We start from the raw sequence: 26,269 nt of genomic DNA on the forward strand, positions 1-26,269 counted from the left end.
TTGCAATACGATCTCACTTCCTGCCTTCTGACCTGGTTCCCTGGACTCCCGTGAGACCCTAGGGACTGCGCTTTACAGTCGTCCTCCTTTCGGCCTCAGACATAACTAGAATGCTGAGACAGGAAGCTGCGTGGTGAGAGATACCGGTCTGCTGGGACGTGTGCAGAGAGTGACACGTGGGAGGGAATGGGATGCTAGTATTAACTTGAGATTAAGACGAGATGGGAATATCAATATCATACCCATATATCCATCCCGCCATAACCTCCCCCCTTCCAAATTGGGCGTAGGCCACCGCAACCGTGGCTTTAGCGATTCTGGTCGGTAGCATCGACTATATGTAGCTCAACCTTCGTAAAAAGCTGTAAATGGGATCTTATGCTGTATTACCGTACATAATACTATAGCTTACTTATATGGTATAACCGTCTCTTTATTCATAATAATCGTGTTTCGTGCCCAAGGGAGAAGGGAGGGCGCCGGTGACTAGATACTGACGGTTACGCCAAGAACTCCAACGCCTAGGTTACTAGCGTGCCTGCACCTAGGATAGTGTAATAGAGCCTTAGCTGAACAGGGAAGTAATCACGTTATAGATGGCTACGTAGGAGACTCTGTATTATACTAAACGCTGCCCTTCTGATAAAGGGCCGCGTTCCTACTATATACGATTCTAAGCGGAGTTCGGAAGGAAGACCCTCCGCCTTGGCATATAATCACGTGTGTTGCTCGTGACAGATAGCATCCCCCCTGTTGTCAGGGATCCGTATTTAAATCAACGGCCCCCCAAACTGTGAGTAAAACAAAGAAGAGACTACAAATTCCATTTATATTGTTCGGGGTATATACTGTAAAATGTGACCTTCCCTTCTGGGTGGCAGGAATGGCAAAAAAAATACGAACAGAAAAAGATGTTGTCGGCTCCACCGCGCGTTGATCCCCTTTGACCTTCAGAGTGAGTGGCCAAGGCTTTCTAAATGCAACTCTGGCCACCCAGTATCCCCATAACCCCCCATTCCGAGCCTCCCCCTCTTCCCAAATCAAAACAAATGCAGCAAAACCCCCTCTCAGCGCCAACCCAACGACAAAAACTCCTCGCTCCCTTGTTATCCCTATCCAAAGCACTCTAAACCACTCTAAACCACTCTCCCCGTCAAGTCCACATCACCTCAAACTATTCCCTTCCTTCTCCGTCAAAATCCTAACTCTTCGTCTATACAGCTTTCTCGCCCTCTCCTCTCCACCTCCCTCCAGCCACCTCGCCAGATTCTTACACTGACTCGCATCCAGCACCTTCAGACGCGTGCATCCTTCGATGACGGCCTCGACGCCGACGCCGGTAACGCGGACGCAGCCGCGAACGCTGAGCAGGGACAGCTCGATGAGGTGCAGGCCGATGGAGCGGAGGGAGGAGTCAGAGACGGCGGAACCACAGAAGGCGAGCTTGAGGGATTGGAGTTGTGGGCAGCCAAGAGAGAGGACCTCGGTGGCGGTGTCGGAAAGAGCACAGCAGAAGGACTGAAAGGTGTTAATATGATGGTTTCATTATGACAAAAAGATTGGTTATAAAGTTGGATGAAAGGGGGAGTTATATTGTGAGGAGACATACCAAATCAAGCTCCTTCAGCCCCTTGGCCGCATTCGTCAAGTACACCACCGCGTTATCAGTCAGGTAAGTGCAATCCGCCAAGATGAGCCTCTCGAGCTTCGCAAAGCGATACATGCTCCAATGCTGGAACCCGCCGTCCGTGATGGTCGTGCAGCGCGTGAGATCGATGCTGCTCAGGCGCGAGTGCGCATGCACTGCCAGATGCGCCATGGAGCGATCAGTGACGTGTTTGCAGTAGCTGAGTGTCAGGCGGCTCAGCTTCGGGCATCCGACGACGGTGCCTACAGGGGGCGAGTTGGTGGTTCTGTTGCGGGAGGCGGCGCGGGCGCTGGCGCCGGGAGGAGGTTCAGAGATAACCCAGCCGACGATGCGGGCGAGGAGGTTGTCTGAGACTTTGCGGCAGTTGCTGAGATCAATTTCTTCGAGGCCTTTGGCGGTGTTGGCCATTTCGAGGACGGCGTTGGCGGTGATGTCCCAGACGGATTTCATTTTCCAGGATTGCATGTTGGCACCACATGTGGCGACGAGGGCGTTGAAGCCTTCATCGGTCATGTGGAAGCAGTTTGAGAGGTCGACGGTGCGGGGGCGGCTACCCACGAACGGGCAGATGACGTCGATAAGCACCTGGTCGTTGACGTAGCGGCTATAGGCCGAGAGGTCGAGATCGCGCGCGAGCTCGTGCGAGAAAGAAAGGAGCTTCTGCCAGTGTAGGGACACCTGACGGAGGCGCAGTAGGTGGTAGATATCGAGATTTTTGAAGACGTTGACTAGAACTTTGTCGGGTAGTACCCCTTGGCTGAACTCGCTTGGTCGTCGATGCACAGTCCGAGGCCTCTTTGATCTTAACTGTGACTCTTGTGGCGGAGTAATTGGGTGTGTAAATGATAGTGGCGATGAGCCTGGCAATCGAGTTATCTGCGGTTCTGCCTCCTCTGATTCGTTCTCAGACGATATAAATTCCGGAGGGATCGGTGCCCACGATGACCGGCGGCTCATTCTTGACCTCATATTATCCATATCAATACTTAGGAATGGGTCTGGGTCCGTGTCTGTTGACTCAACATTGTCTTTCTCCTCCAGCAGGTTGGTCTGGTGCGGTGGACTGAGCGGCTTCGATGGTGTAAATGTAACCCGGGGAAGATCCCGGACCTTAGACTTGGGCGACCGATCAGCAATTTTGAGACCCTTAATAGAGGGCGTTGTACTATCGACGCCCGTCATCAATACGTCCTCATCCTTTGGCCGCCCATATCTAGCCTTAGCAGTTGCCTCAACCTGCTTCCGGATATCAGGCAAACACCTCCTCCAGAGCTCTTCTAAAACATCCCCACCAATCATTAGACATTCCACTACAGTAATCGCGCGCACCGTAGCCGTCCGCCTCGGTGCCAGTGCTAGACTCGCAACTTCTCCAAAATACTGGCCCTGCTTTAGGCGCGGGCGCATGCGGGAGCTCTCGAGCATCTCTGTGATCTCGCCATCTTCCATCGTCATCCGTATTACCTCCGCCTCTCCTCGCACAATAAAATAGATGTCATTTCCGACAGAACCCTGCTGTATTATGTCCGTAAACGGTGGGTATGTCCGCGGCTGAGCGCTCAATCCAAGAAAATGCAGAATCTCCGGCGGTAGCGACGAGAACAGAGGTAGCTCCTTCAATGTCTTCCTAATGCTAACAAACCCGCTGCCCAACGCGCTCAATGTGGGATCGTCAATAACTCCTGGGCTAGGTGACTTTCTCTTCTTATGATTAACAACGCTGCCTTGCTCGATAGATCCCGTGTCGCCTAGCGAAACCTCGCCGGGTGCAGCCTCTCTTGCCGCATTCTTTCCCCCGCGCGATGGCAACGTTGTATAAATCGTCGGTCCAAATCCGCTCTCTTTCCTCTTCTTATTCAAAATGGTCAATCTCTCTTGTGCTTCTTCGCGAATGGCCTTCTCCATCTCCGGGAATTTAGGCAGCTCTGCGCGTAGATCTTCCTTCTTCAGCACGACGAGAAGACATTTTGTTCGCGCGATAATTGTCGCAGTGCGCGGTACATCCATTAGAATGCCAATCTCGCCGAAGAAGGCTCCGGGCTTTAATTCGGCGTAGGTAGCTTCACCATCTCGTGATGTTACGGCAACAACGCCTCGGACGAGCCAGTACATCGCCTTTGCGTCATCGCCCTCTGTCAAGATGTGATCGTGCGACGCGTGGGCCTGAGGTCGCAGATGTTTACCAATTGCTGCGAGGAAGGAGTCGGGCGCCGATAGGAACAGAGGGAAGGAGCGTATACGGTCGACCAAGTCGAGCGGCATATCTGGTATCATTGACACTCCGAGTGGCGAAGGCCGCACCGGCCTGGCGGGGTTCGTGTCGACATTGAAAGACCTGATCAGGGAGAGCGAATCAGGTATGGGTGCGCCGCTGCCTCTAAACGGCGATCCGCTGCCTTTACCCCGTCTCATCCTGATCGTGGTGTCCTGATCGTGGTGTCGAGGTCGTCGTGCTATCCACGGAGACAATGTCCGTTTGCGATCGAGGGCCGTCTGGCCGCCCGTCAGGCGTGCTGTCCGCCAGCTAGGAGCCGGCACAGCAGTCTCTTTGGACGTGAAGCAGACCGTGCAGGAGCTCGACAGGCAATGTTTCCTCGTGAAGGTTCGATGTGTCGGGATCTGGGACCCGCTGTCTCCTGTCCGCACCAAGCGGCGACGACGGCTTCGGGTGTTTTCTGTGTCACGAGAACGCGTCTGTCGTGCTCGTTCGAGAGGTGTAGAAAGGGCAATCGCAGCTCGCAAGCTTCCAATATAGCTTCAACCCTCGCTGCCTGCGGTCGTGGTTTGCTGAGGGTTTGATGTTGAGGCCTGGAGTGGGACGGATGTGGGGTTTGTGGGGTTATCGATAGACCAGCGGCGGGAAGAACGTGGCAGCGACGATGATGGCAATGATGCGTAGGCGTATAAATGGAGAATGAAGAGTGAAGCTATATCAACGCAACAGCACGGGGGAAATAATATAATTGAAGCAGTCGGGTAGTGGTGTAGGCGTGGAGGACGAAGCGCAGTTTCAGTAGAATTGCAGTCTCTGACGAAGCGTAGGACCATAAGTGAGAGGGACTTATTATTAGGCGCTATGACGATATTCGTTGTTTGCTGGCTGAAGACTGAAGACGACGAGTTAGATGTACAGGATAACTAGAATCTACATAAAAGAAGACCTGCGCTTGTACGGAGAACACAAGTACCCTTACACTAGCTGGTACTTCATTAGTTGGCCTTGTGCCTCATAATTGTTAGTTGTTGTCTCCGTATAATTCTTCAAACAGAAAACCGTAAGCAAGCTGTCGGCGCCCTAGCAATATTTGGCACCTCTTCTTCATTAGCTGAGTCCATCCCAGCCGTCCAGGGCTCATCGTCGCTCATCCCTCATCGACGTCTTTGTCCCGAGGGCTACGGCCGGGACTGGAACCTGCTTATCACGTGAATTTACACTACACCCCGCTGATTAATCAACATCACCTGATTCCATACATTATCGCCACCGACGACACATTTATCCCTCCATCATCAACACCACTTCATCTCAGCTGAGTGCCTCACCCCCGAAAGGATACGCGCAGCATGTCTTTCACCATCCGCCAGCCGTTCAGACTTACCGGCACCCTTGCCGCCGTCTCCAAGACGGCCTTCAAATCCGCCGCTCCAGCCCGGGCTTTCCACCACGCCCCCGCCACAAAGGCCATCTTCACCTTCCGCACTGCCTCGTCAATTAAGAACCCCCCCATAATCAAGAACGGCTTCAAGCAGACGCGCGCCTATAATGTGCAGCCAACCACTGTCGCGAATCCGTCGGCGAACGGCAGTCTGATGCAGCGCCTCCTCGTCGGCGGCGCCATGTTCGGTGGCACCCTGTTCGCCATCAACATGGTGTTCAACCGCGAGACACGCGAGGATGGCGGCATGCCACCCTTCGAGCGGTCATACCTCAACGAGACGTTCATGCACACCGGGCTGGGCGTCGGCATCATCGGTGTCGCCGCGCGGGCCATGTACACCTCGGGCTTCGTATACCGCATCATGGCCACGAACCCATGGATCGTGATGATTGGTGGTCTCGCGCTGAGCTTTGGTACCATGATCGGAACGAGGAACACTGACCCGTCGAACTACGTCCAGAAGTACGGATTGTGGACTGCGTTTAACGTTACCCAGGCTGCGTTTATCGCGCCGCTGATGTTCATGGCTCCTCCTGCGATTATGGCCCGCGCTGGTCTCTACACGATTGCCATGATGGGATCTATTGCTTTCGTTGGTGCTACCGCTAAGAACGACAAGTACCTCTATCTCGGTGGACCGCTGCTTGCTGGTGTCGCCATCGTTGCTGTCTCTGGTTTCGCTCCCCTCGTCCTCCCCGCCACCGCCGTCCGCACTCTAGCGTTCACCGAGAACATCTGGTTGTACGGTGGCCTGGCTGTCTTTGGTGGCTTCACCCTGTATGATGTCCAGAAGGTGCTGAACCATGCCCGCCTTGCCGAGCGGGGTTTGATTAAGAGGGATGCTGTCAACGAGAGTATCAGGTATGTTCCACTTACAACATTCATATGTACAAGGCCAGTTGCTAACTATCCCCCAGCCTCGAGCTCGACTTCCTCAACATCTTCATCCGCATGATCCAGATCCTGATGATGCAAAACAACAGGAGGAAGTAGGTTCCCAAACACAATTGTACAAACTTAAAAGCCAGTAGGGCTTGTCGGAGAAAGCTGAAATACAGCTCAGGAAACTTAGAATGGTAAAGGAAAGCATACAAGGTATTTGCTGCTGCCGCTTCTGATTTCAAACTCTCGGAAACGGATTTCGAAGAGTCAGGCCCAAATGGGGTATTGAAACAACAAGAACTAGATATTAACTTGTACCACCCGAAAACTCCTCTCCTTGATGTATATACGAGTCAAAATTAAATGAAAAAAAATCATCTATCTACAAAACCATTCATGTCCATTCATCTTCTCTTGTACTGCCCGTATTCAGTGCCCATATATAGTTGATCCTCAAAAGGTCATACAGTACCTTACCGGCGCGCATAAATTTGGAGTGGTTCCAGGACGGTCCGGGGACTATGAAAGGCGCTCGGACCACCCGTAATGTGGATGGAGCCAGGAGCGGTCCTGGAACGGCGGCCGAAGTAAGACCAATTGGTAAAAAGACCGTTCCTACGGTCGGAATGGAGGGTTGAAAAAGACGGGTTTGTGTCTGTAGATCGTAGAATGAGGCTATCCGTAAACGTTGAAATTGACTGTTCTGATGCATGGCCAGTGAGTGCTGATGAGACTGGGCTACTACTGTAATTTAGCCCCAAGACTGTTCGGCCGGCCATAACTGGCCCATGACAGTGTGCAGAAGGTCCTGAGTAAAAACAGTCACGCCAAGAAGACAGCTCACGAGGCAAAAGACCGGCAATCAAGATGAGACTCTTATTATTACTACATACAGATATCTACCACCCCCTCACCCCCCATTCTGCCCCCGCCCCTTGCCAATGTCGTAATTCCCCGTTTGGCCAGCGGCAACGGACGACTCCAGAACCCCCGCCCCCTTCACATCCCGAATTACCCCAGGCCAAGTTGTATTCCAAGCTCTTTCAAGACCTTCGCTAGGTCTTATCATCTAGTGTATCCTTTGGTGTGTTCCGCTGGCATTTGTGCATCGAGGATTCCAAGTTTCGTTCGAGATATTCGGTGTGTAAAGCTTCGTAAGAGCGTCGAGAAGCTCAGGGTCCGCCCGGCAGTAAGAACATGAGATTCCTGTGGGCAATCATGGCGCTAGCAGCTGTAAACAAGAGAGGGGCGGGGAGGAGCAAGGGACAAACCGTGCAGAGCTGCGAAAAGCCAGCTCTGTTGAGCATTGTTGGTTGATCAACGGAAGTAAAGAAAAGGAGAAAACACAAGATCAAGCGGACTTACCTGAACTGGGCTATCAAGTCTGCTAAAGCGAACTTGATCGAAGGCCGTTTGATTCGCATCAAACGGAAAATGAGGAAAACAGAGAGTGTTGGCAAGAGCGAGAAAAGACAGAACAAAAGCAAGCTTGAAACAGTTAAATAAGACAGAGGAAAAATAGGAATAATACTTGGCCAATAGCTTCAACTCACCTGTGTGTTTGATCTGCCGTAGATGGCCATGACCAGGGACACTGAATTCAGAATAACGAAGAACTAAAAAGTAAACAAATAGAATTGCGCAAAACAGGGAAAACATACCGGTGATAGCATCAAATCCAACGGGCCAGCTATGACTAAGCTATGACAGCTGCCCTAAAACAGCTCCACAAGGCGACCATAGCAAAAGCCCAAAATCAGGGCTAAAAACACCCCTCAGAAATGCTAGAGCCGTTTTTTCGAAAATCCAAAGGCCCCCCTTTGGACCCCCAAAACCTCATATAAACGCGAAAACTGAAGGAGTCGCCAACTACTGCAGTAGACAACGCCAGCAAGGGTGTGCATTTAGCTGCTTTAGGGAGACCCCCAAATCCAATTGGGATCCGAAGAGAATGGTCCTGGATACCTGGGCCAGGATTGTCGCTAGGATGTCCTGTGGATATGACCTACTGAGGGAGCTCCTCTACATGGATTGCAAGTGCAGTGGGATGCCGAGTGTTGGAGGGGAGAAGGCGACACCAACCACGGCTGGAGAGGTACCAGAAGATCTCGTTGTCGCTCATGGCGCTTCGAACTGTGTGCCCACAGCTGGGATCCATTCCGAATGCCGCTGTTGACCTGGGAGGATTTGGCTGGCCCTAGATCTAGGCTGGGAATTCCACTTACAGCCGGCATCCATTTCCTATTGCTGCTGTCGGTATGGGGATGTTTGGTGATGCCTGCATCTAGGCCAGGATCCATTCATCATGGCCGCTGTTGACCTGGGAGGATTTGGCGATGTTAGAGATCCATTCATCGTGGCCGGGATCCATTTCTTGTTGTTGCTGTTGGTGTGGGCTTCTTTCTGCCACCGAGGAAAACGAACGGGGAAGTTTTCGCGTCTGGGGTATTGCCTGGGAGATGTTGCATCATTGATGGGAGGCCATTGATAGATAGATAGGTTCCTGCGGTTGAAGTTAGCCAAGTTTCTTGATTGGGAGGGGAGATTGATGGGAGCTTGGGGGGGGGGGTGTAAGGCGGCCCTCACGTGAGGGCACGTGAGGTGTCACGCTCTTACAGTGGACCTGGCGGGCTCGGTAAATTAGGGCCTACGGGTTCCTGTATATAAGGGGCTGGAGGCTCGGAGTGAGGCCTCCAGTCAATAGTCGCTGTATATACGTAGACCTATTGTTACGCATTGAATCCTACTTCCTACCTACTGATCTGGTTCCCTGAGCTCCCGTGTGACCCTGGGTCCTACGACTTTACAATTCTATTGACTCAACCCATACTCAGCCTACCAGATCAGGATGGCGAGCCAGGAAAAGAGGATTACCCGAGCGACCTCCGGAGGAGCGACTCCAGCGGCAGAAACCATCGAGGCCAGCCCACCGACTCTGGGCCCTGAAGCCAGCAGCTCCGCGACGAGCAAAGCGGACAGGATGCCGTCAAAGCTGGCCGCCCTCAAGAATAGGATCGAAGAAGAGAGGGCCTACTACAATACCATGGAAGAAGCCCTCCAAGTATTCCGACGATCGCACGGCGACGACTATAGCGCCTACCCGGAGGAAGTAAGGGTCTTCGCAGAAAGACAGGTCCGAATACAAGAAGAAGGACGCCGGAAAAGGCGACACCAAGACAGTGAGGAAGAATGGGAGGGGACCCCAAACGAGGAGGAACAAGAGACTGCCTCCGTAGTATCGCGAGAAGCAACCCCGTCGTATAGGCCTTTCGGCAAGGTCAAGGACCCTAAGGTCTACAAAGGCGAGTCGACACGAGAGCTCAACGAGTTTATGGCCTCAATCCGCGCTTCCTTCCGATACCAGCCAAGAATGTTCCCAACCGAGCAATCCAAGGTGGCCTTCGCCGCCCAATACCTTGAGAGCGACCCCATGAAGGAGTGGGACAACCGCTGCGCCTCGCAAGAGGAAGGGCTCGAGGACCCTTTAGATATCGCAGGGTTTGAAGAGTTCCTTCGCGACCTCCATATCGACCCAGCCAACCGGCAACGCATTGCAGCCCTCAAATACAACGGCGCCCACCAGCGTAAGGGGCAGGGTATCCGCAAATTCGTTGCGTACCTCGAGGAATTGGAGCGGGAAATGGAGCCCTACACCGAGTCCCAGAGGACCACCCACCTCCTGACGAAGTTACACCCAGAAATGAGGCAGCGCCTCCTTGAGGGTGGCTACGCCGAGCGTTCCACGACCCACAGGGAGGCTGTTGTCAATATCCTAGCCATGCTGGAAATGAACAACCGGTGGGTAACCGAGAAGAATCCTTCTACGGATAGGCCCAACACAAGGGAGAATAAGGGAACCCTGCAGGGTGGCTTTCCAGCTCGGAAGGGCCACTTCAATAGCCACAAGTCGGGCAATCACCGGGAGCGAACGCCCTTCCAGGATCGCCGTCGATCGGACCAACAACCTGCGCGCAAGCCAGCCGACACCCAAGGCGCAAGGCCTACCCAAGTAGGGAACGCCTGTTACAACTGTGGCAGACCAGGCCACTTTGCAAAGGACTGCCGTAGCCAGCACACTGGGCCGGGAGTCCGGAAGCTGGATACCCAACTCCTCAAGCGGGAGTGACTCCCTACCGAAGCCCTACGCCCTACGCAGGCGAAGAGGATGGAGATCGACATTGAAATCAAAGTAGGGCCTACCTGGCACAAGGCCAAGGCTCTACTCGATTCGGGGTCGGACGCGTCAACTATCCACCCCCTCTTCGCAAAAGATAAGAGCCTAGAGTGCCGAGACAAGGGCCCACCTCGAGCGAGGGCTGTGGACGGCAAGGAGATTGCCATATACGGAGCGGCGACCGTACAGATCAAGGCCTGGGACCACTTTCGAAGGGAGACGACCGTAGACCAGACGTTCCTTTCCATGGATACCCCTGGTGTGGATGTTATCCTTGGAATGGACTGGATCGTACAGGTCAACCCCCAGATCGATTGGCAGACCCAGATATGGCGCTACCCCTTCGATATATCGAAGGCGATGGAGGTGGGTATTGAAGAGCTAGACAAAGGCGATACTGCCTTTGTCCTGGCGTTGACCTCGGAAGGAGCATTGGAACCCCAATGCCCAAGGGAGTACGCTGAATTCGCCGACGTCTTCTCTAAGGAGCGGGCAGAAGACCTACCCGAGCTGGGTAGGAAGACCCACGGTATCGATACCAGCATGCAAGAGCCGCCTTACGGCCCGGTATACAACCTATCTGAGACGGAGTTGGCCACACTCTGGGAATACCTTCAATCAAGCGAAAGGAAGGGTTGGATCCAGAGGAGCATAAGCCCAGCGGGCGCGCCCATACTGTTCGTACAGAAGAAGGACGGCAGTCTACGCCTCTGCGTGGATTATAGGGGTCTGAATAAGATCACCGTAAAGAATAGGCACCCCTTGCCGCTGATCACAGAGACCTTGGATCGGCTCCAAGGAGCAAAGGTCTTCACAAAGCTTGATATTAGGAACGCCTACCACAGGATCCGGATCCGCCCAGGCGACGAGTGGAAGACCGCCTTCCGCACTCGTTACGGCCACTTTGAGTACAAAGTGATGCCCTTTGGCTTGGCCAACGCGCCAGCCACGTTTCAGGCCTATATGAACGAGACCCTCGAAGGGCTCGTTGATACGATATGCGTTGTATACCTCGACGATATCCTTATTTATTCCTCTAAAGAGGAGGAACATACCCACCACGTACAGGAGGTCCTAGGTCGCCTACGAGAGGCGAACCTATATGTAAAGCTCTCAAAGTGCGAGTTCAATACCAAACAGGTAGGCTTCCTTGGATATACCGTCACAACAGAAGGAGTGGCTATGGAAGGCGACCGGGTTGCTGCGATAGCTGAGTGGCCTACACCCAAGACCTACCGAGAGGTCCAGGTGTTTCTCGGCTTCGCCAACTTTTACCGACGCTTCATAGAGCAGTACTCCTCTGTTGTGGCACCCTTGACTGGCCTTATGAAGGGGGCCAAGGCCGGTAAACAGACCGGGCCCTTTGTGTGGGGAGCAATGCAGCAGGGCGCGTTCGATCGCCTCAAGGAGGCCTTCACCACAGCTCCCATGTTAGTCCATTTCGATCCAAGCTGTAAGATTAGACTTGAGACAGACTCCTCCGGCTTCGGGTTGGCAGGGAATCTTTCCCAATATGTAGAAGAAACCCCAGAACGAAGGGGTGGGTGGCACCCAGTCGCCTTCTTCAGCAAAAAGCTGGAGCCAGCAGAGCTGAACTATGAGGTCCACGACCAAGAGCTCTTGGCGATCGTGAGATCTTTCGAACAGTGGAGGCATTACCTAGAGGGTAGCCAACACCCAATCGAGGTCCTGACGGATCACAACAACCTGAAATACTTCATGGAAACCACCGCCCTCACAAGAAGGCAGGCGCGGTGGGCGCAGGCGTTGTCAGCCTACGACTTCCAAATATCCTATCGAGCTGGCAAGACCAACCCCGCAGATGGGCCGTCTAGGAGACCAGACTATGAGGAAGAGAAGGGTAGCCAGAACGTGATGCTTCCTACCCTTCGAAACAAGCTCCAGAAAGCCATACAGGCAGGAGAAGAAGCCCTGCAGATGAGGCGGGTAGTGGCTGACTTACAAGAAGTAGGCACCACACTGGGCGAAGACCAGAGTAAGGACACCAAGAGTCCAGGTCTCGTTGTCCCTCGAGTTATGGTGGCAGCCATGGCTCAGGGAGAGAGCGCCTACAGTGCCACGGCCGAACCCTTAGCGGATCTGATCAAAACCCTTCAAGCGGCTGACGAGCTCGCTGTTCACAGGGCCAGAGAAGCAGGGTCGGCGTGGGCGAAGGGCTCTTCAGGTTGGAGAGTAGACGATGCAGGCATCCTACGCTTCAAGGGAGCGGCCTACGTGCCTCCCAATCAGGCAGTACGTATGGAAATCTTCAAGATTTGCCACGACGACCCTTTGGCTGGGCACTTCGGATATAAGAAGACCCAGGAACTGATCCGACGGAAATACTACTGGCCTGGATTAGACCAGGAAGCCAGGGAGTACGTACGTGGCTGCGATCGGTGCCAGCGGATCAAGCCGGTACGGCATAGACCCTACGGCGAAATGCAAGGCCTCAGAATGCCTACTAAGCCCTTTGAGTCCATAAGTATGGACTTCATCACAGATCTGCCGCCTAGTATAGGAGCAGACCAAGCTAAGGCTTCAGACTCCATTTTGGTAATCGTAGACCGATACACCAAGGTATCCAAATATATACCCTGCCGGAAGACCATTACTGCCACCGAGTTGGGGCGGGTCTTCCTTGAGTATTGGGTTAAGGACTTTGGAATTCCTGCTGAAATAATTACAGACCGTGGCAGCGTATTTACGTGCCACTTCTGGTCGGCCTTCTGTTTCCACCTCAAAGTACGGCGGAACCTATCGACTGCCTTCCACCCTCAATCTGACGGCCAGACGGAAAGGCAGAACCAGAATATTGAGGCCTACCTACGCCTACACTGCAATCAGCACCAGGACAATTGGGTAGAACTTCTTCACTTCGCGGAGCTTACCTACAAAAATGCCTTCCACGATTCCATCCAGATGTCGCCAAATCAGGCTCGATACGGTATCAACATCGACCTGCGGCAAGGGATCGAGGACGACCCCATGAGAAGGGAGGTGCCGGTTGCAAGAGACCGAGTCCAGAAGATCCTCGACCTACGAAAGGAGCTTGAAGAGGCCTGGGCGAGATCGAAGGAAGCCCAAGTCCGAGGATATAACAAGATCCACAAGCCAATGCAGTTCATGGTCGGCGAACGGGTGTGGCTTTCTGCCAAGAATATCAGAACCACCCAGCCAAGTAGGAAGCTAGGTCACCGGTGGCTCGGACTGTATGAGATCACCGGGCGGATAGGTAAACAGGCGTATCGATTGAGGCTTCCCCCACGGTATAAGGCGATTCACGACGTGTTCCACGTCTCCCTACTCGAGAGGTATCGGGAAGGCGTTGAGAAGGCCGATCCTCCACCAGATCCAGAGATCGTGGATGGGGAAGAAGAATACAAGGTCGAGGCAGTCCTAGACCACAGGACTGTGCGGAGGGGTAGAGGAATCCGAGAGGAATACCTGATTAGGTGGGCAGGCTACACTGCAGCTGACGATCAGTGGGTTCCAAAGCTTGACGTAGGACTACCGTTAATCAAGGCATATCACAAGGAACAGACGCAGAAGGCAATGTAGTGTATTGTCCTAAACTAAGGGAAAAAAACAACGCGTCAAGTTCCGAAGGAGAAGGGCTCACAGACCCAGAAGCAGACCCCGACCCAGACCTAGAAGAAATGCGCGCGTCAGACAAGGGGGCGACGACGGGGGCAGGGCGTGGATTGAAGCGCCACTGGTCTGGACGCACAAACAAACGCTCAAAAAGAGCACGATCGTAATCCGCAGGCGTAGGCAGGAGAATAGGTCCTACCGACAAGGGCGCGGAGGGCAGGACAGGCCTCACTCGAGCTACCCACAGGGTCAGCAAAACGTCCAGGAAGGATGGGAATCACAAACCTACGACAAACTTCAGGGCGGCGACGTGGGCGTTGAGGCCAACCTGGTAGGCGTCTAGAGCCGCATCAGTAGCGGCGTGGAACATAGCAGCAGCAGCCTTGAGAGCCTTGGTTTTGGCCTGATCCAGCTCAGCAAGGGTCTCAGCGTGGTGAAGAAGGGCTTGGCGTGGGTCGTTGAGGTTGCGGACGACGGGGCCCCCAGCCTCAGGGAGAGGCGCAACAGGTTCCTCGTGGAAGGACGTAGCAGCTCTCTTACCCTTATTCTTGACCTTCAGGGTGCGAGGCTCCTTGCCCTTATCAGCGGTAGTGAACTCGCGTTGGGCAAAGAGGAGGGAGGCCAGAGCCTCACGGGTGGCGACCGAATTATGTTCCAGCCCAGCGTCCTCGTCGTCAGCGCAACAGTTCAAATAGGCGTCGGACTTGAGCTGCAGGGCAGTGAGGGCATCCTTCTGATCAGGACCGACCTGCCTGGTTGTCAGCATATCCCACTAAGAAGGAAAAGGAGGCCTACCGGAACGCAGTGGTGGTTTCCTTGGAGACAGTCGCCGCACTTGTCCAAGCCAACAGGGACCCAGCAGATCTGTCCAGGATAGTTGTAATAGGTGACTGAACACTTGACGCAGCAGTCGCGGGAGCCTGCGCGAAGGGGACCAACAGACTCTGGAACTGGGCGGCGCGCAGAAAGCTTCCACCCCAGCGCCGTACGCATCTCCTTGGCGGCCAACTGAGCAGCGACCTCCTCCTCCTCCTCTGGAGCATCCTCAACCGAAGGTGATCGGTAGGGACGCACGGTGCGAGGGCGAGAGGTGGACGCAACGGAAGCAGGACCGAAGGGAGTAGGGGTGGCAGGTGACTCCAACTCGGGAGACCCAGACATCTGGGCGGAAGAGCGCTTGAGAGGGGTGGTGACAGGCGCCACTGTCTTCTTGGGCTGCTTGCGCGGAGCCATGATTGACGGAACTAATCCACAGATCAGTCCCTGAAGACGAAGGACGGAAGGGAGGTAAATACCTTGCGAAGAGGGAGTAATCCTTGAAGCAAACCTTGGAAGAGGATCAAAAGGAAGAACCCAAGAACCCAGAAGAGCGGGCACTTGGTGTGAGGTTGTGTGAGGAAAGTAGGAAGTTGGGTAGGAAGTGGGAGTTAAGCGCGATGCCCACAACAACTGGGGGTGGCCGCGGCACAACAACAAGGGGGGTCACGGGACCCCCCTGACAGGCGCGAGTTCGATAACAACAACCCACCCTACAAACAAGCCAAACAAGCCCAAACAAGGGCGCAATCAGCCCTGATCTCTATGCCTGGAATTGGGGGCAATTCCCTAGAAGGGGGAGGTAATTGTAAGGCGGCCCTCACGTGAGGGCACGTGAGGTGTCACGCTCTTACAGTGGACCTGGCGGGCTCGGTAAATTAGGGCCTACGGGTTCCTGTATATAAGGGGCTGGAGGCTCGGAGTGAGGCCTCCAGTCAATAGTCGCTGTATATACGTAGACCTATTGTTACGCATTGAATCCTACTTCCTACCTACTGATCTGGTTCCCTGAGCTCCCGTGTGACCCTGGGTCCTATGACTTTACAGGGGGACATATCTGCAGGGTGATTGAGGGGGCAGCGAGGAGGTCAAGAGGGACTTCAAGGTGAGCAGCCTCTTCTTGAGACTGCAGAGAAAAGCTGACGATAGGTTTGATGATAGTGACCATGAATGAACATGGCTGTTTTGATGAGCTTGTGAGGAGCCAGTGATGAAATTTGGGCATATGTGCCTAGAAGAAGAGGAAAACGCGAGAATTACCGTTATATGCGGCTTCTACAACCTCAAGTGAGGTTGTAGAAGCTTTCAAGCACAATAAAACAAACCTTTTCACCCATTTTGATACCTAGGGTGTGGCGTGGAAGGTTGACATTGGGCTGGAGGTGAAGATGAAGGTATCCGCACACAAACGGAAGGTGCCGAATATCACCACTTCTTTTAGCATCGCTTTCTAAGTGGCATTACCACGGCTCAACTTCACATCAATAGGCATATAGTAAACATAATTAGGATTTATTTTTTCTATCTACGCTTCACTTCTAACCTGTGATACCGCGGTTTTGATTGCTTGTCCCCTTCCCATCCCATTCTCATATCAAGCCAATCTCCCACCAACAGTAGATTGACGTCAGTAGATCTGAAGCACTTGGAGCTGGATGCTCTAAATTATCAGAGGCATTGTGCAATCTGAGCGGCCCCTTGGCAAATGGTGCTAGCGTGTATCTCTGCTTGGGATCAATGTCCACGATATACAATGCCTTGCTCCCGATAGCTGGGAGACCAACGATCATCTGGCTCGAGGTTCTCACCCTCACGAGTGGGAGCATAACCATGGGATCCTCCTTGTTGCACTCTTCTATTATAGTCATAAGTGCGAAGAGGCGCTTCTCGCCATGAAAACTCTCGTGGATGAATCCAATGTCGAACCGGGCCATGGTGTTGTCCCGGACAACAAACGAATTTCCGGCCTCAAATGACACCCGACGCTGAATGGTCCTGTTCTCAACTTGATTAGCTGACATGGGAAAGACAACAGGGGAGGCAGGCAAAAAGACATGAAGGCTTACGGATCTGTGAAGCTAAAGCGGGAAAACCATTGGATGGGGTGGTTCCCTAGGTTAGTGATGTATGGATTATTGTAATCCATTGAATATGCATGTCGCAGCTGCTGTGAACAGTGTTGCTAATAGTTCATCGGCTCATCAGTTCAAATCGGCTCAGTTCAGTTCAGCTCGGCTTTTATAAGTGGGGCGTTCAGTTCAGTTCACAAGTTCTCATATAGTGGGGCTTTCAGTTCAAGTTGTCCGCACTGACTGTTTTGAACTGAACGAACTGACAGTTCTTGGGTGGTTAATAGTGGGCCAAACATAATATATTACCATAGCTTTTAGCGCTCAATTTTTTTTCCCCGGGACTTTTGGATGCTCACGGGCGCAATTTTGTTACATTTGATAAGTTACCAAAATGTCGTCACAGGCTTCAACTGAGCAATCACTACCACCTAGTATACAATCTAAGTTATTAAACCAAGATGTTGCTAGCTCAGGCCTTGATTGTCAATCTTCATCATCACAGCTCGGCTCCATTACTTCAAACCAGAAGCGCTCTCGCACTTCCTTTATCTGGTCGCATATGCCAGGTGATCCAAATACAGTATACTTCAATGGTCAACAAGTGATTGTTTGGCGTTGTGGGATTTGCAAGAAGGAGTATCATGAGGCAGGTGGAACGAGAGGCCCAAAGAAGCACTTGTTAAAGTGTCACTCTATTACGGATCCAAAGGAAGGGACTAAGTTGCTTGCACAAACCATGTCAATTGCAGAGGCTTTTGAACGAGGTCAAGAGGCCTTGCTTTACACGAAGCGTCGTAAGCTTGACACGTCTTTTGATATTGCAACTTTTCAACAGCTCTTTATACGATGGATTGCACGCTGTTCTCTTCCTCTACGAATGTCAGAAAGGCCAGAATTCCGAGAGCTTCTTATGTTTCTAAACCCAGAAGCTGAGAGTGCACTTCCAGCTAACCATGAAACTGTGCGTAACTGGACTATGGAGTCCTTTCGTGTAGAGAAACGTCGAGTACAACAAGCTGTCCATGGGGCTATTTCAAAGGTTCATTTTACAGTTGATTTGTGGACGTCAACAAACTCCCTCGCTCTACTTGGAATAATAGCCCATTACTTTGCAGAAGATGGTCAGCTTCGAGAGTCAGTTCTAGCGCTACGAGAATTAGAAGGTCGGCATACAGGGGCAAACCAATCACAGCTCATTCTAAAAGTGATTGATGAGTTTGGAATTGCAAGTAAAGTTGGGTATTTTATGATGGATAATGCAGAAAACAACGAGACGATGATGCAGAGTCTTTCAGCTAGTTAGTACTCTCTCCTATATTTATACTATTAATATTAACACTAGTATAGCTTTAGAGGAGCGCCATATTCCAATAATGCAAAGCAATACCGTCTTCACTGCAATGGCCACATTATCAATCTTACAGCTCAGGCTTTTCTTTTCTCAACTGAAGATGAAGCTCTTTCAGAGACAAACAACCTAAGTTCTTCGTATATTCCTACACAGCTGGAAATGGAGACTTGGCGTCGAAAAGGCCCTCTTGGAAAGTTACATAACATTGTAGTTTATATTCAAAGGTCTCCACAACGGCGATTAGCCTTTCAGAAACTCAGTCAAGGACGTCGATTACTTCGAGACAATACGACACGGTGGAACTCTTGGTTTTCAATGATAACTTCAGCTCTTCATGAAGACATTAAACCTGCTATCGACCTATATTGCTTTCAAGTAGGAGGTGATTTAGTAGGCGATGTATTGTCTAGTTCTGATTGGGCTAATTTAAGTAACATTCATGGGTTTCTTGAAGACTTTTACAAAAGCTACCGAAGGCCGTAGTGCCACTTTGGAAAGAGTCCTACCATCTATGGATTATATATTAGAGAAGCTTGGAGATGGCAAGACAACCTACGCTTCAGATTCATTTATGATTCCTTGCATTAACTCTGGCTGGGCAAAGCTGGATAAGTACTATAGCCTTACAGATCGAAGCCCTGTATACATTGCAGCAATGATTCTCATTCCAAGTCAAAAATGGAGCTATTTCGAAGACAACTGGGACCCTATCTGGGTAGCGGATGCAAAGAAGACAGTGCAGGACTTTTGGCAATCTCAGTACAAAAGTACAGAAGTTATACTTCCAATAACTCCGCTCACGCCAAAGACTGGGTTTGCAAAGTGGAGAGCTGAGAAGGCAAGACAAGCACCTATAGTTGATGAATATTCACGATATTGCCAAGGGGTTTGTTGTCCCGTTGAGGTGGATTCTATCACTTGGTGGATGGAGCCTACACAGCGTGCAACGTATCCAAATCTATCAGTTATGGCATTTGATATATTGTCAATACCAGCTATGTCAGCAGAGCCAGAACGTCTGTTTTCAGGTGCAGGAATTACAGTTACAGAGAGAAGAAATAGGCTAGGCGCAGAGACCATTGAGGCATTAGAATGTCTAAAGAGCTGGCTTGGAAGCCATTGCACTACTTGGCTTGCAGGTTCCTAGATGACAGCAAAATAGTTTTAATGAACTGGCGTTCGTTCAGTTCAGTTCAGTTCAGTTCACGCATTTTCATATTGTGGGGCGTTCAGTTCAGCCTCAAATTTGAACTGAACTGAACTGTTTGAACTACTAGCAACACTGGCTGTGAAAAGAGGTGGCCCTCAGGAACATCTCGCATCTGGAGAGGGAGGTCTAGCTCATTCTTCACAAATGCCCGGGCAACACAGTGAGTTGCCCTTGGATGGATATGTGTAGCATCTGGCTTAATATCTAGGGCATCATCCTCAGTTGTATCTGCCCACTGGCTGGACGGCAATATATGCTCTGCGAGCATCGGGCATTGGTGGTAAAGTGCTTTTACCTGAGCAGAAATTACTGGATGGCTTTGGTCAAACGCCCCTTGCAATATAAGGCGTAGTGTGACATTGACATTCTCTCGGTGAACCAGCGCTTTTTCAACCCCTCGCCCATTGAGATACTCAGCCCATTTCTTAAACAAGCTGTTATATTATCAGTAGTTAGCAAAGTAGATTTAAATTAACCGCCAAGCAGACACATACCGGTGCTTGTCCTCATAATGGAGGACATTGCAAGTGTAACTATTCCCAAACCTTCTGGTAATGTCGCTCAAGTGTGCTCCTTGATGGACATTTGGGCGATGCTGCCATTTGACAAACTCTTCTGCTCTCTTAGAAGTGGGCTTCAGATCTCTGAACCTCTCCCTATTCTCAAACTCCTGTCCAATAGTACTGAGAGAGCTTGCGAGCTCCTCTACAACAGCGTCAAATTCAGATGAAGCGGTAGATGGCGCTAGGGATGACTGCCCCTCGTTGCGGCGCCCCCCACTGCCTTTGCCTCGGCAGTCCTTCACCCGTGCTGCTAAGTGTGCGCAAGAACAAAGTCGGATAAAGGACCTCCTTCCTTCATAGACTGCATCGTCTATGTCCTGGATTCTGTCAGTTTGAGTTATCGGTGAGCAGGTGGCAGCATTTGACACCGCCATTGCGGCAAATGCGCAGACAATAATATCCTCCAGTTTAAGCTTGAGCTCCTGGCAATCATATCTGAATTCCTCATGGACTGCATCAAGGAAGTTATCCTCAACATCATCTTCCCGGAGAGGCTTGCAGCGAAGGATCAATGGTACTTGCATCGCCACCATCCCAGCCTCAGAGAGTGACCAGGATTTGCTGTGATGGATTGGGGACTGTCTGCGATCCCATCTTGCTGGAGAGGGAAACCGGGCGAACTCTTTTGCATATCTTTGTAGGCCAGACGCAGAGAGGATTGCTTTCATAAGAAGCTCCTGCGCCTGCTTCCCCTGCCCATTATATTCTGAGTGTGCAACGTCAGCTGGTCTTGTCGTAATAATGTTGAGAGCGGGCGACAACTTAAACAGCACTGGATCATCGCTCGTTAATCCCCATTTCTGGAGCCAAGTTCTTCTCTGGACAGGTGGGAGCGTGTTTCCATACTGCCAGAGTTGCATCTGGTGCCAATGATAGCAGCCTAGCTTGATGGTGTCGAAGTTGAGATCCCCACGCTCTTCTGTATTTGCCAAGCAGTTTCGACATCCCTTGCCAGCATTCTGGTTCTTGACTCCGGAGTTGTGGTTTTGCTGAGGCATATCTCCAGCGAAGAAGATCGGGAAAGCCAACACAGCCTTCTCCTCACCATTAATAGTGAGGACCATTCCTCTATCCAGCTTCGACAAGTCAACGATGAATGAGAGCACCTCATCAGTGCTTGCTCCATGTGGCCCTAGCGTGAGAACAAAGACATTTGCACGGTGCATGCGTGCTCGGAGAGTCTGGCTAGCGAGAGAAAAGTAGACTCCTGTCAGGCTCCTGTACATATTGTGATAGAGCCCGAAGGCATCTATGAACATAATCAATGGGGCAGAGATAAAGCAGTTCAGTAAGCCACTGATGGCCGTAGGCGCGGATCTCAAGCTCAGCTATGTGAGGATGAGACTGGATGGCTGGCCTAATATGGGCTCTCTTTTCGTGGAATACTCGGTGGATCTGGGATTTGGGCTTGAACGCGGTCTTCTGGGCTCTAGGGACGCCACTCTCAAACTCGTATGTGATTGTCATGTTAATGCGATTGAGGATATCATCAAAGTCGTCCTCAGCTAGAAGCATTTCAAACTCTGATATAGGGGGATTCAAAGCTGCCCCCTTATCCTGAATATCATCCGGCTGTAACACTGACTTCTAAACGATAGAAGACACAGAGGTTTCTTGCGTAAGGTTGACTTGACAGAGGAGGCAGGGGATTAGACACAAAGGCTTTCCAAGTAACACGTTACAGTATTGTAAAGAATACTATATTGAGTTGAGCATGAAGCTCCTATCTAAGGAAATACTATCTACTTATATAGTGGCGTCGTGCCTCATGGGTAATCTGGATAGTTGGCGGATAGCTAGATATTCAGGATAGTTCGTGGATAGCTCAACTATCCAATATTGTCATACTGACATTCGTTGCACTCAGTTTGCTATCAAACTCAAGAGCAAACTTGGAAATCTCCTCCTCAAACCTACAAGTCACTATACATATTTTGGCTTATCACACCAACAACAAGAGCAATACTACTCAACGATTGCTACAACCATCTATGATTCATTACACGTCATCGCTCCTTAGTTACTGAGCCGATATTACCACATAGCATATCTCTACAACCCTCTATGATTTATTACATGACATCACTCATACTACCCCATGACATATCTCTACCAACTAGAGGCCTAGGAGCATGAACGATAGCTCCAAAAGCCTCTACAACCCTCTATGATTCATTACACGTCATCGCTCTTTAGTTACCCACAAGATTGGTTAAGTTATGACATAATTTGTCTATGACATAATTTGTCTATGACATAATTTGTCTATGACATAATTTGTCTATGACATAATTTGTCTATGACATAATTTGTCTATGACATAATTTGTCTATGACATAATTTGTCTATAGGGGTACTCTGACCTTGGACCTCCTTTTACTTCCTATAGGCTACGAACCTAAGAGATGGTTCTATGGGATTCTCTTACATCGACTACAGTTACCAAGCCTGGTTAGTCATGGAAAGTTTTGGAAAATGAGAGAACTACACTCCTTTAGCATAAATAGGATTGCCCTTTCCTTAAGAAAGGGCAAGCAGACAATACAGTAAATCGACTATCACATACTTCCACGTCTTTTCCAAGCTTCCAAGCATTCATCTTGTTACTCCTTGTTTCTGAAAAGTCAGTGAGGTGTTAACCTCTGACTTACCCCTGAGTTCCCAGACTCAACATTTGTTGCAACTTGTCTGAACCACTTCACTACATCACACACCTGATTGCTGCGTTGTGGAATAGTCTAAGCTACGACCCTTTGGCTCTGTTTCCTAAGATAGTGTGTTGTCTTAGAAAACAGAGCCAAAGGGTCGTAGCTTAGACTATTCCACAACGCAGCAATCAGGTGTGTGATGTAGTGAAGTGGTTCAGACAAGTTGCAACAAATGTTGAGTCTGGGAACTCAGGGGTAAGTCAGAGGTTAACACCTCACTGACTTTTCAGAAACAAGGAGTAACAAGATGAATGCTTGGAAGCTTGGAAAAGACGTGGAAGTATGTGATAGTCGATTTACTGTATTGTCTGCTTGCCCTTTCTTAAGGAAAGGGCAATCCTATTTATGCTAAAGGAGTGTAGTTCTCTCATTTTCCAAAACTTTCCATGACTAACCAGGCTTGGTAACTGTAGTCGATGTAAGAGAATCCCATAGAACCATCTCTTAGGTTCGTAGCCTATAGGAAGTAAAAGGAGGTCCAAGGTCAGAGTACCCCTATAGACAAATTATGTCATAGACAAATTATGTCATAGACAAATTATGTCATAGACAAATTATGTCATAACTTAACCAATCTTGTGGGTAACTAAAGAGCGATGACGTGTAATGAATCATAGAGGGTTGTAGAAGCTTTTGGAGCTATCGTTCATGCTCCTAGGCCTCTAGTTGGTAGAGATATGTCATGGGGTAGTATGAGTGATGTCATGTAATAAATCATAGAGGGTTGTAGAGATATGCTATGTGGTAATATCGGCCCAGTAACTAAGGAGCGATGACGTGTAATGAATCATAGATGGTTGTAGCAATCGTTGAGTAGTATTGCTCTTGTTGTTGGTGTGATAAGCCAAAATATGTATAGTGACTTGTAGGTTTGAGGAGGAGATTTCCAAGTTTGCTCTTGAGTTTGATAGCAAACTGAGTGCAACGAATGTCAGTATGACAATTTGGGTGGGCTAACCGAGTTGGAACCGAGTCGGATGGGTTTCGGGTACTTGAGAAAATCGACTCACGGGGTTCCCCCATCATCTTTTTTGTATCCTTCATAGTAGACCTATAGGATAGCATCCGTTTAGCCTCCGACTCGCACTCTCATATGCTATTACTGTGAGCTGGGCGGTATTGCAGATGATTTCCTGGATGTTGCGCAGAAGGTGGGAGGATTTGCTTTGGCAGGAGGAAGCCAGAGAGAATTTCCACTTTGATAATCTGCTCAGATGATCTGGATACAAGCTGCATTAACATGTGCAGTTTCCGTTGCTTCAATTTTAGGTATATCAGGAAGCGTAGTAGGATATAGATTGAGGAATTGTTTCGGCTATTCATGGGCAGAAGAGGAGGTTGTGAGGGTCATAAGGGCGAGTGCAAGGAGGCACAAGGAGAGGAGACTTGACTTCTGACTCTGAGGAGGCAGCTTCAAGGTGTTTTTCTTGGTGTTGTCACCGGTTTGCGTTCATATTTAGGCAGTGTTGGTGAAATGAGAACAGCGCCCGACTCTATGCGGTATGTTTATCTGAGGTGATGCAGTCTATAAAACAATTAGTATAATTCATACTCTTTATCTTTCCTTCAACTTACCTTTGATTCTTGTCGCTGCCTGTGGTGAGGTTAGTAGTGAGGGTGGTGATAAAGTGGTGATGTGCACACAGGCCGTTAGTCTAGGTCACGTGACTGGAATCTCTGAATAGCTTCAATTCATTGCCAACCTTACCACCTCAGCATCTTCACCATATACTAGTTATCGGCAACGTTGCGGGCATAGGTTCCTTTTCACTTTTGTCTTCAGATTTACTGTCTCTAGTAGCAGTAGACGTTTCATACTCCCATTCTTCCCATTAGTTCAAGTTTCATCGTGGTTACTTTTCTCTAGCTCATTTAATGACAATGGGCTATGAGCCAGGCCGCCGCAATGGCAAGAAGTCACAGAATAAATGAAGGCAAGCTACACTCTATATCTTTTGATTATCTCAGGTAATGACTATCTGCACAGCATCACAAGCAAAAGGAGCCATCCCGCCACCAAGACCTGCTCACAGATGATGAACTCCCCCTCAACTCCGATGGCCAAACGACACCAGTGCATGATGAGCAAGGCCACAACTATCGAGAAGACACTCCTCCTACCAGCAGCCGCCTCACTGGAGATGAAGTCAACAACACTCTTTTTGTCACACCAGTGACAACTAGGCCAATGCTGAGAGAGGCTGCCGAAGCAAATACTGCCCTATCGAAGAAACGCCACCAGAGCCACACTGATGATTCTAGCAAGAACCCTGGCACAACCTACCCTGGATATCATAACCGCCAAGTTGCTGCTGAGATGGAATAGTATGGGAATAGGATCTCAGCCCGCGAAGCAGAGGACAAGTGGACTGAGATATCTGAACAAATTGATCGGGAAGCGCGCTTCCTTCTCCTCCTGCATATGAGGCATGACCTTCTTGATATAAAAGAAGATGTCCTGAAAAAGGTGCTCCCAGAGTATCCAATCGAGTCAACAGTATACGGGAATGTCCGTGTTGTCCTTATGGAAAAGGTCAAACGTTACCGGTATTCACTCATCGAGGATGTTATAGTAAGTAATACATCTCCTATCTCAAATGTAATTTCTAACATCTTTACAGCTTCACGTCAAGACTGCAATGAATGTAACAGATGGATCTGGTATTCGTTACTGCACGACCTTAGATGGCCTTGGAGATATGTTTCGTACTCGGTATACGGCTGCGAATTTTTTTTGAGGCATTTCGATTCATACACCATTATATCGACCTTGAGAAAAGCAGCGACCTCGCCCAGTACTATGTCAAGGAACTTTACATCAATGCTTGTGCCCGGAACGAAATTGATGATGGACTGGAAATCGAAAGGCTGTTAGCCTACACTCCCGAGAAAGCTTTACGGATTTCCTCCAACGCTTCCCCTTGATTGCGGATTGCGATCAGCTCGACAAAGATGAGTTCCACGAGACCTTTAAACGGCGTTCAAATACAAAGGCGCCAAAACCTATCTCGAAGAAACATGCCCTTATTCAAGGACAAGAATATATCTTGAGTAGGGCTTCTCCGCCGCCGCCAAAGCGCCGCAAAGAAACTCTAGTCCCTGGGCGTAGTGCTCGGGTGATAGAGTGAGATGTTTGCCGCCTCTTCTTGCGGTTAATTTACACTTGCTTTGGGGGGCATTCTCTTGTGCGCTGCTGTTGGGCTTGTGGCTTGGGCTGGGAAGTTGGCATTATGTTGCTGACCTCCTCGATGGAACATTTTTGGACTTTGCTGTTCTGGGCTGGGCGTTCTACCTGGATATCTTGGGTTGAGGCATGTTTGCTGTCGGAATAAGAGTGGCTACGGATCACAATGGCATTGTTTGAAGCTGGATCTGGCATGAATACTGGCTATATGATAGAAATAATACGCAATGAAGCTTGATTCCCATGCCTGATTTAACACCTGCTTTCCTGTGCCTGCTGCCTCTCTTCTGTGTTCCTCTGCAGCTTGCGTCGCTGCCGTGATTAAAATGATCATACTCTTGGTGCTCTAGCCCACGCCGTCGCCGATCTATCCGCCGCTGAAGGAAGGCTTCCTGGGCCCCAAGAGCT

The 26,269-nt window shown here is 50.4% G+C and overlaps 7 protein-coding genes across 7 annotated transcripts; 4 read left to right on the plus strand and 3 right to left on the minus strand.

Annotated features, from left to right (window-relative positions):
- Window positions 1-1,023: 1,023 nt before the first annotated feature.
- Window positions 1,024-4,675, minus strand: VC83_06571 (uncharacterized protein). Its single transcript, XM_024470167.1, has 2 exons — window positions 1,610-4,675; window positions 1,024-1,518 (listed from the first exon to the last, which is right to left on the minus strand). Exons 1-2 carry the CDS (start codon window positions 4,058-4,060, stop codon window positions 1,165-1,167), a joined length of 2,805 nt encoding a protein of 934 aa, XP_024323630.1. The 5' UTR covers window positions 4,061-4,675; the 3' UTR covers window positions 1,024-1,164.
- VC83_06572 (uncharacterized protein) lies at window positions 4,676-6,542 on the plus strand. The gene is made up of 2 exons (XM_024470168.1): window positions 4,676-6,168; window positions 6,225-6,542. Exons 1-2 carry the CDS (start codon window positions 5,213-5,215, stop codon window positions 6,298-6,300), a joined length of 1,032 nt encoding a protein of 343 aa, XP_024323629.1. The 5' UTR covers window positions 4,676-5,212; the 3' UTR covers window positions 6,301-6,542.
- A 1,598-nt stretch (window positions 6,543-8,140) lies between these two features.
- On the plus strand, window positions 8,141-8,390 carry VC83_06573 (uncharacterized protein; the record flags this gene model as incomplete). The annotated part of the gene is made up of 2 exons (XM_024470169.1): window positions 8,141-8,284; window positions 8,337-8,390. The coding sequence occupies 2 exons, from the start codon at window positions 8,141-8,143 to the stop codon at window positions 8,388-8,390; spliced, it is 198 nt and encodes a 65-aa protein (XP_024323628.1).
- Window positions 8,391-8,883: 493 nt separating this feature from the next.
- On the plus strand, window positions 8,884-10,954 carry VC83_09644 (uncharacterized protein). Its single transcript, XM_024473057.1, has one exon. The coding sequence runs from the start codon at window positions 9,038-9,040 to the stop codon at window positions 10,313-10,315; it is 1,278 nt and encodes a 425-aa protein (XP_024328825.1). The 5' UTR covers window positions 8,884-9,037; the 3' UTR covers window positions 10,316-10,954.
- A 5,408-nt stretch (window positions 10,955-16,362) lies between these two features.
- VC83_06574 (uncharacterized protein) lies at window positions 16,363-16,707 on the minus strand (the record flags this gene model as incomplete). Its single annotated transcript, XM_024470170.1, has 1 exon — window positions 16,363-16,707. The coding sequence occupies one exon, from the start codon at window positions 16,705-16,707 to the stop codon at window positions 16,363-16,365; it is 345 nt and encodes a 114-aa protein (XP_024323627.1).
- Window positions 16,708-19,425: 2,718 nt separating this feature from the next.
- Window positions 19,426-21,484, minus strand: VC83_06575 (uncharacterized protein; the record flags this gene model as incomplete). The annotated part of the gene is made up of 3 exons (XM_024470171.1): window positions 19,426-19,840; window positions 19,901-21,297; window positions 21,356-21,484. The coding sequence occupies 3 exons, from the start codon at window positions 21,482-21,484 to the stop codon at window positions 19,426-19,428; spliced, it is 1,941 nt and encodes a 646-aa protein (XP_024323626.1).
- Window positions 21,485-24,583: 3,099 nt separating this feature from the next.
- On the plus strand, window positions 24,584-25,805 carry VC83_06576 (uncharacterized protein; the record flags this gene model as incomplete). Its single annotated transcript, XM_024470172.1, has 5 exons — window positions 24,584-24,593; window positions 24,711-24,982; window positions 25,004-25,249; window positions 25,299-25,383; window positions 25,567-25,805. The coding sequence occupies 5 exons, from the start codon at window positions 24,584-24,586 to the stop codon at window positions 25,803-25,805; spliced, it is 852 nt and encodes a 283-aa protein (XP_024323625.1).
- Window positions 25,806-26,269: the final 464 nt, after the last annotated feature.

This window comes from Pseudogymnoascus destructans (assembly GCF_001641265.1).
Source record: "Pseudogymnoascus destructans isolate 20631-21 unplaced genomic scaffold scaffold_12, whole genome shotgun sequence".
NCBI classification, from domain to species: Eukaryota; Fungi; Ascomycota; class Leotiomycetes; order Thelebolales; family Thelebolaceae; genus Pseudogymnoascus; species Pseudogymnoascus destructans.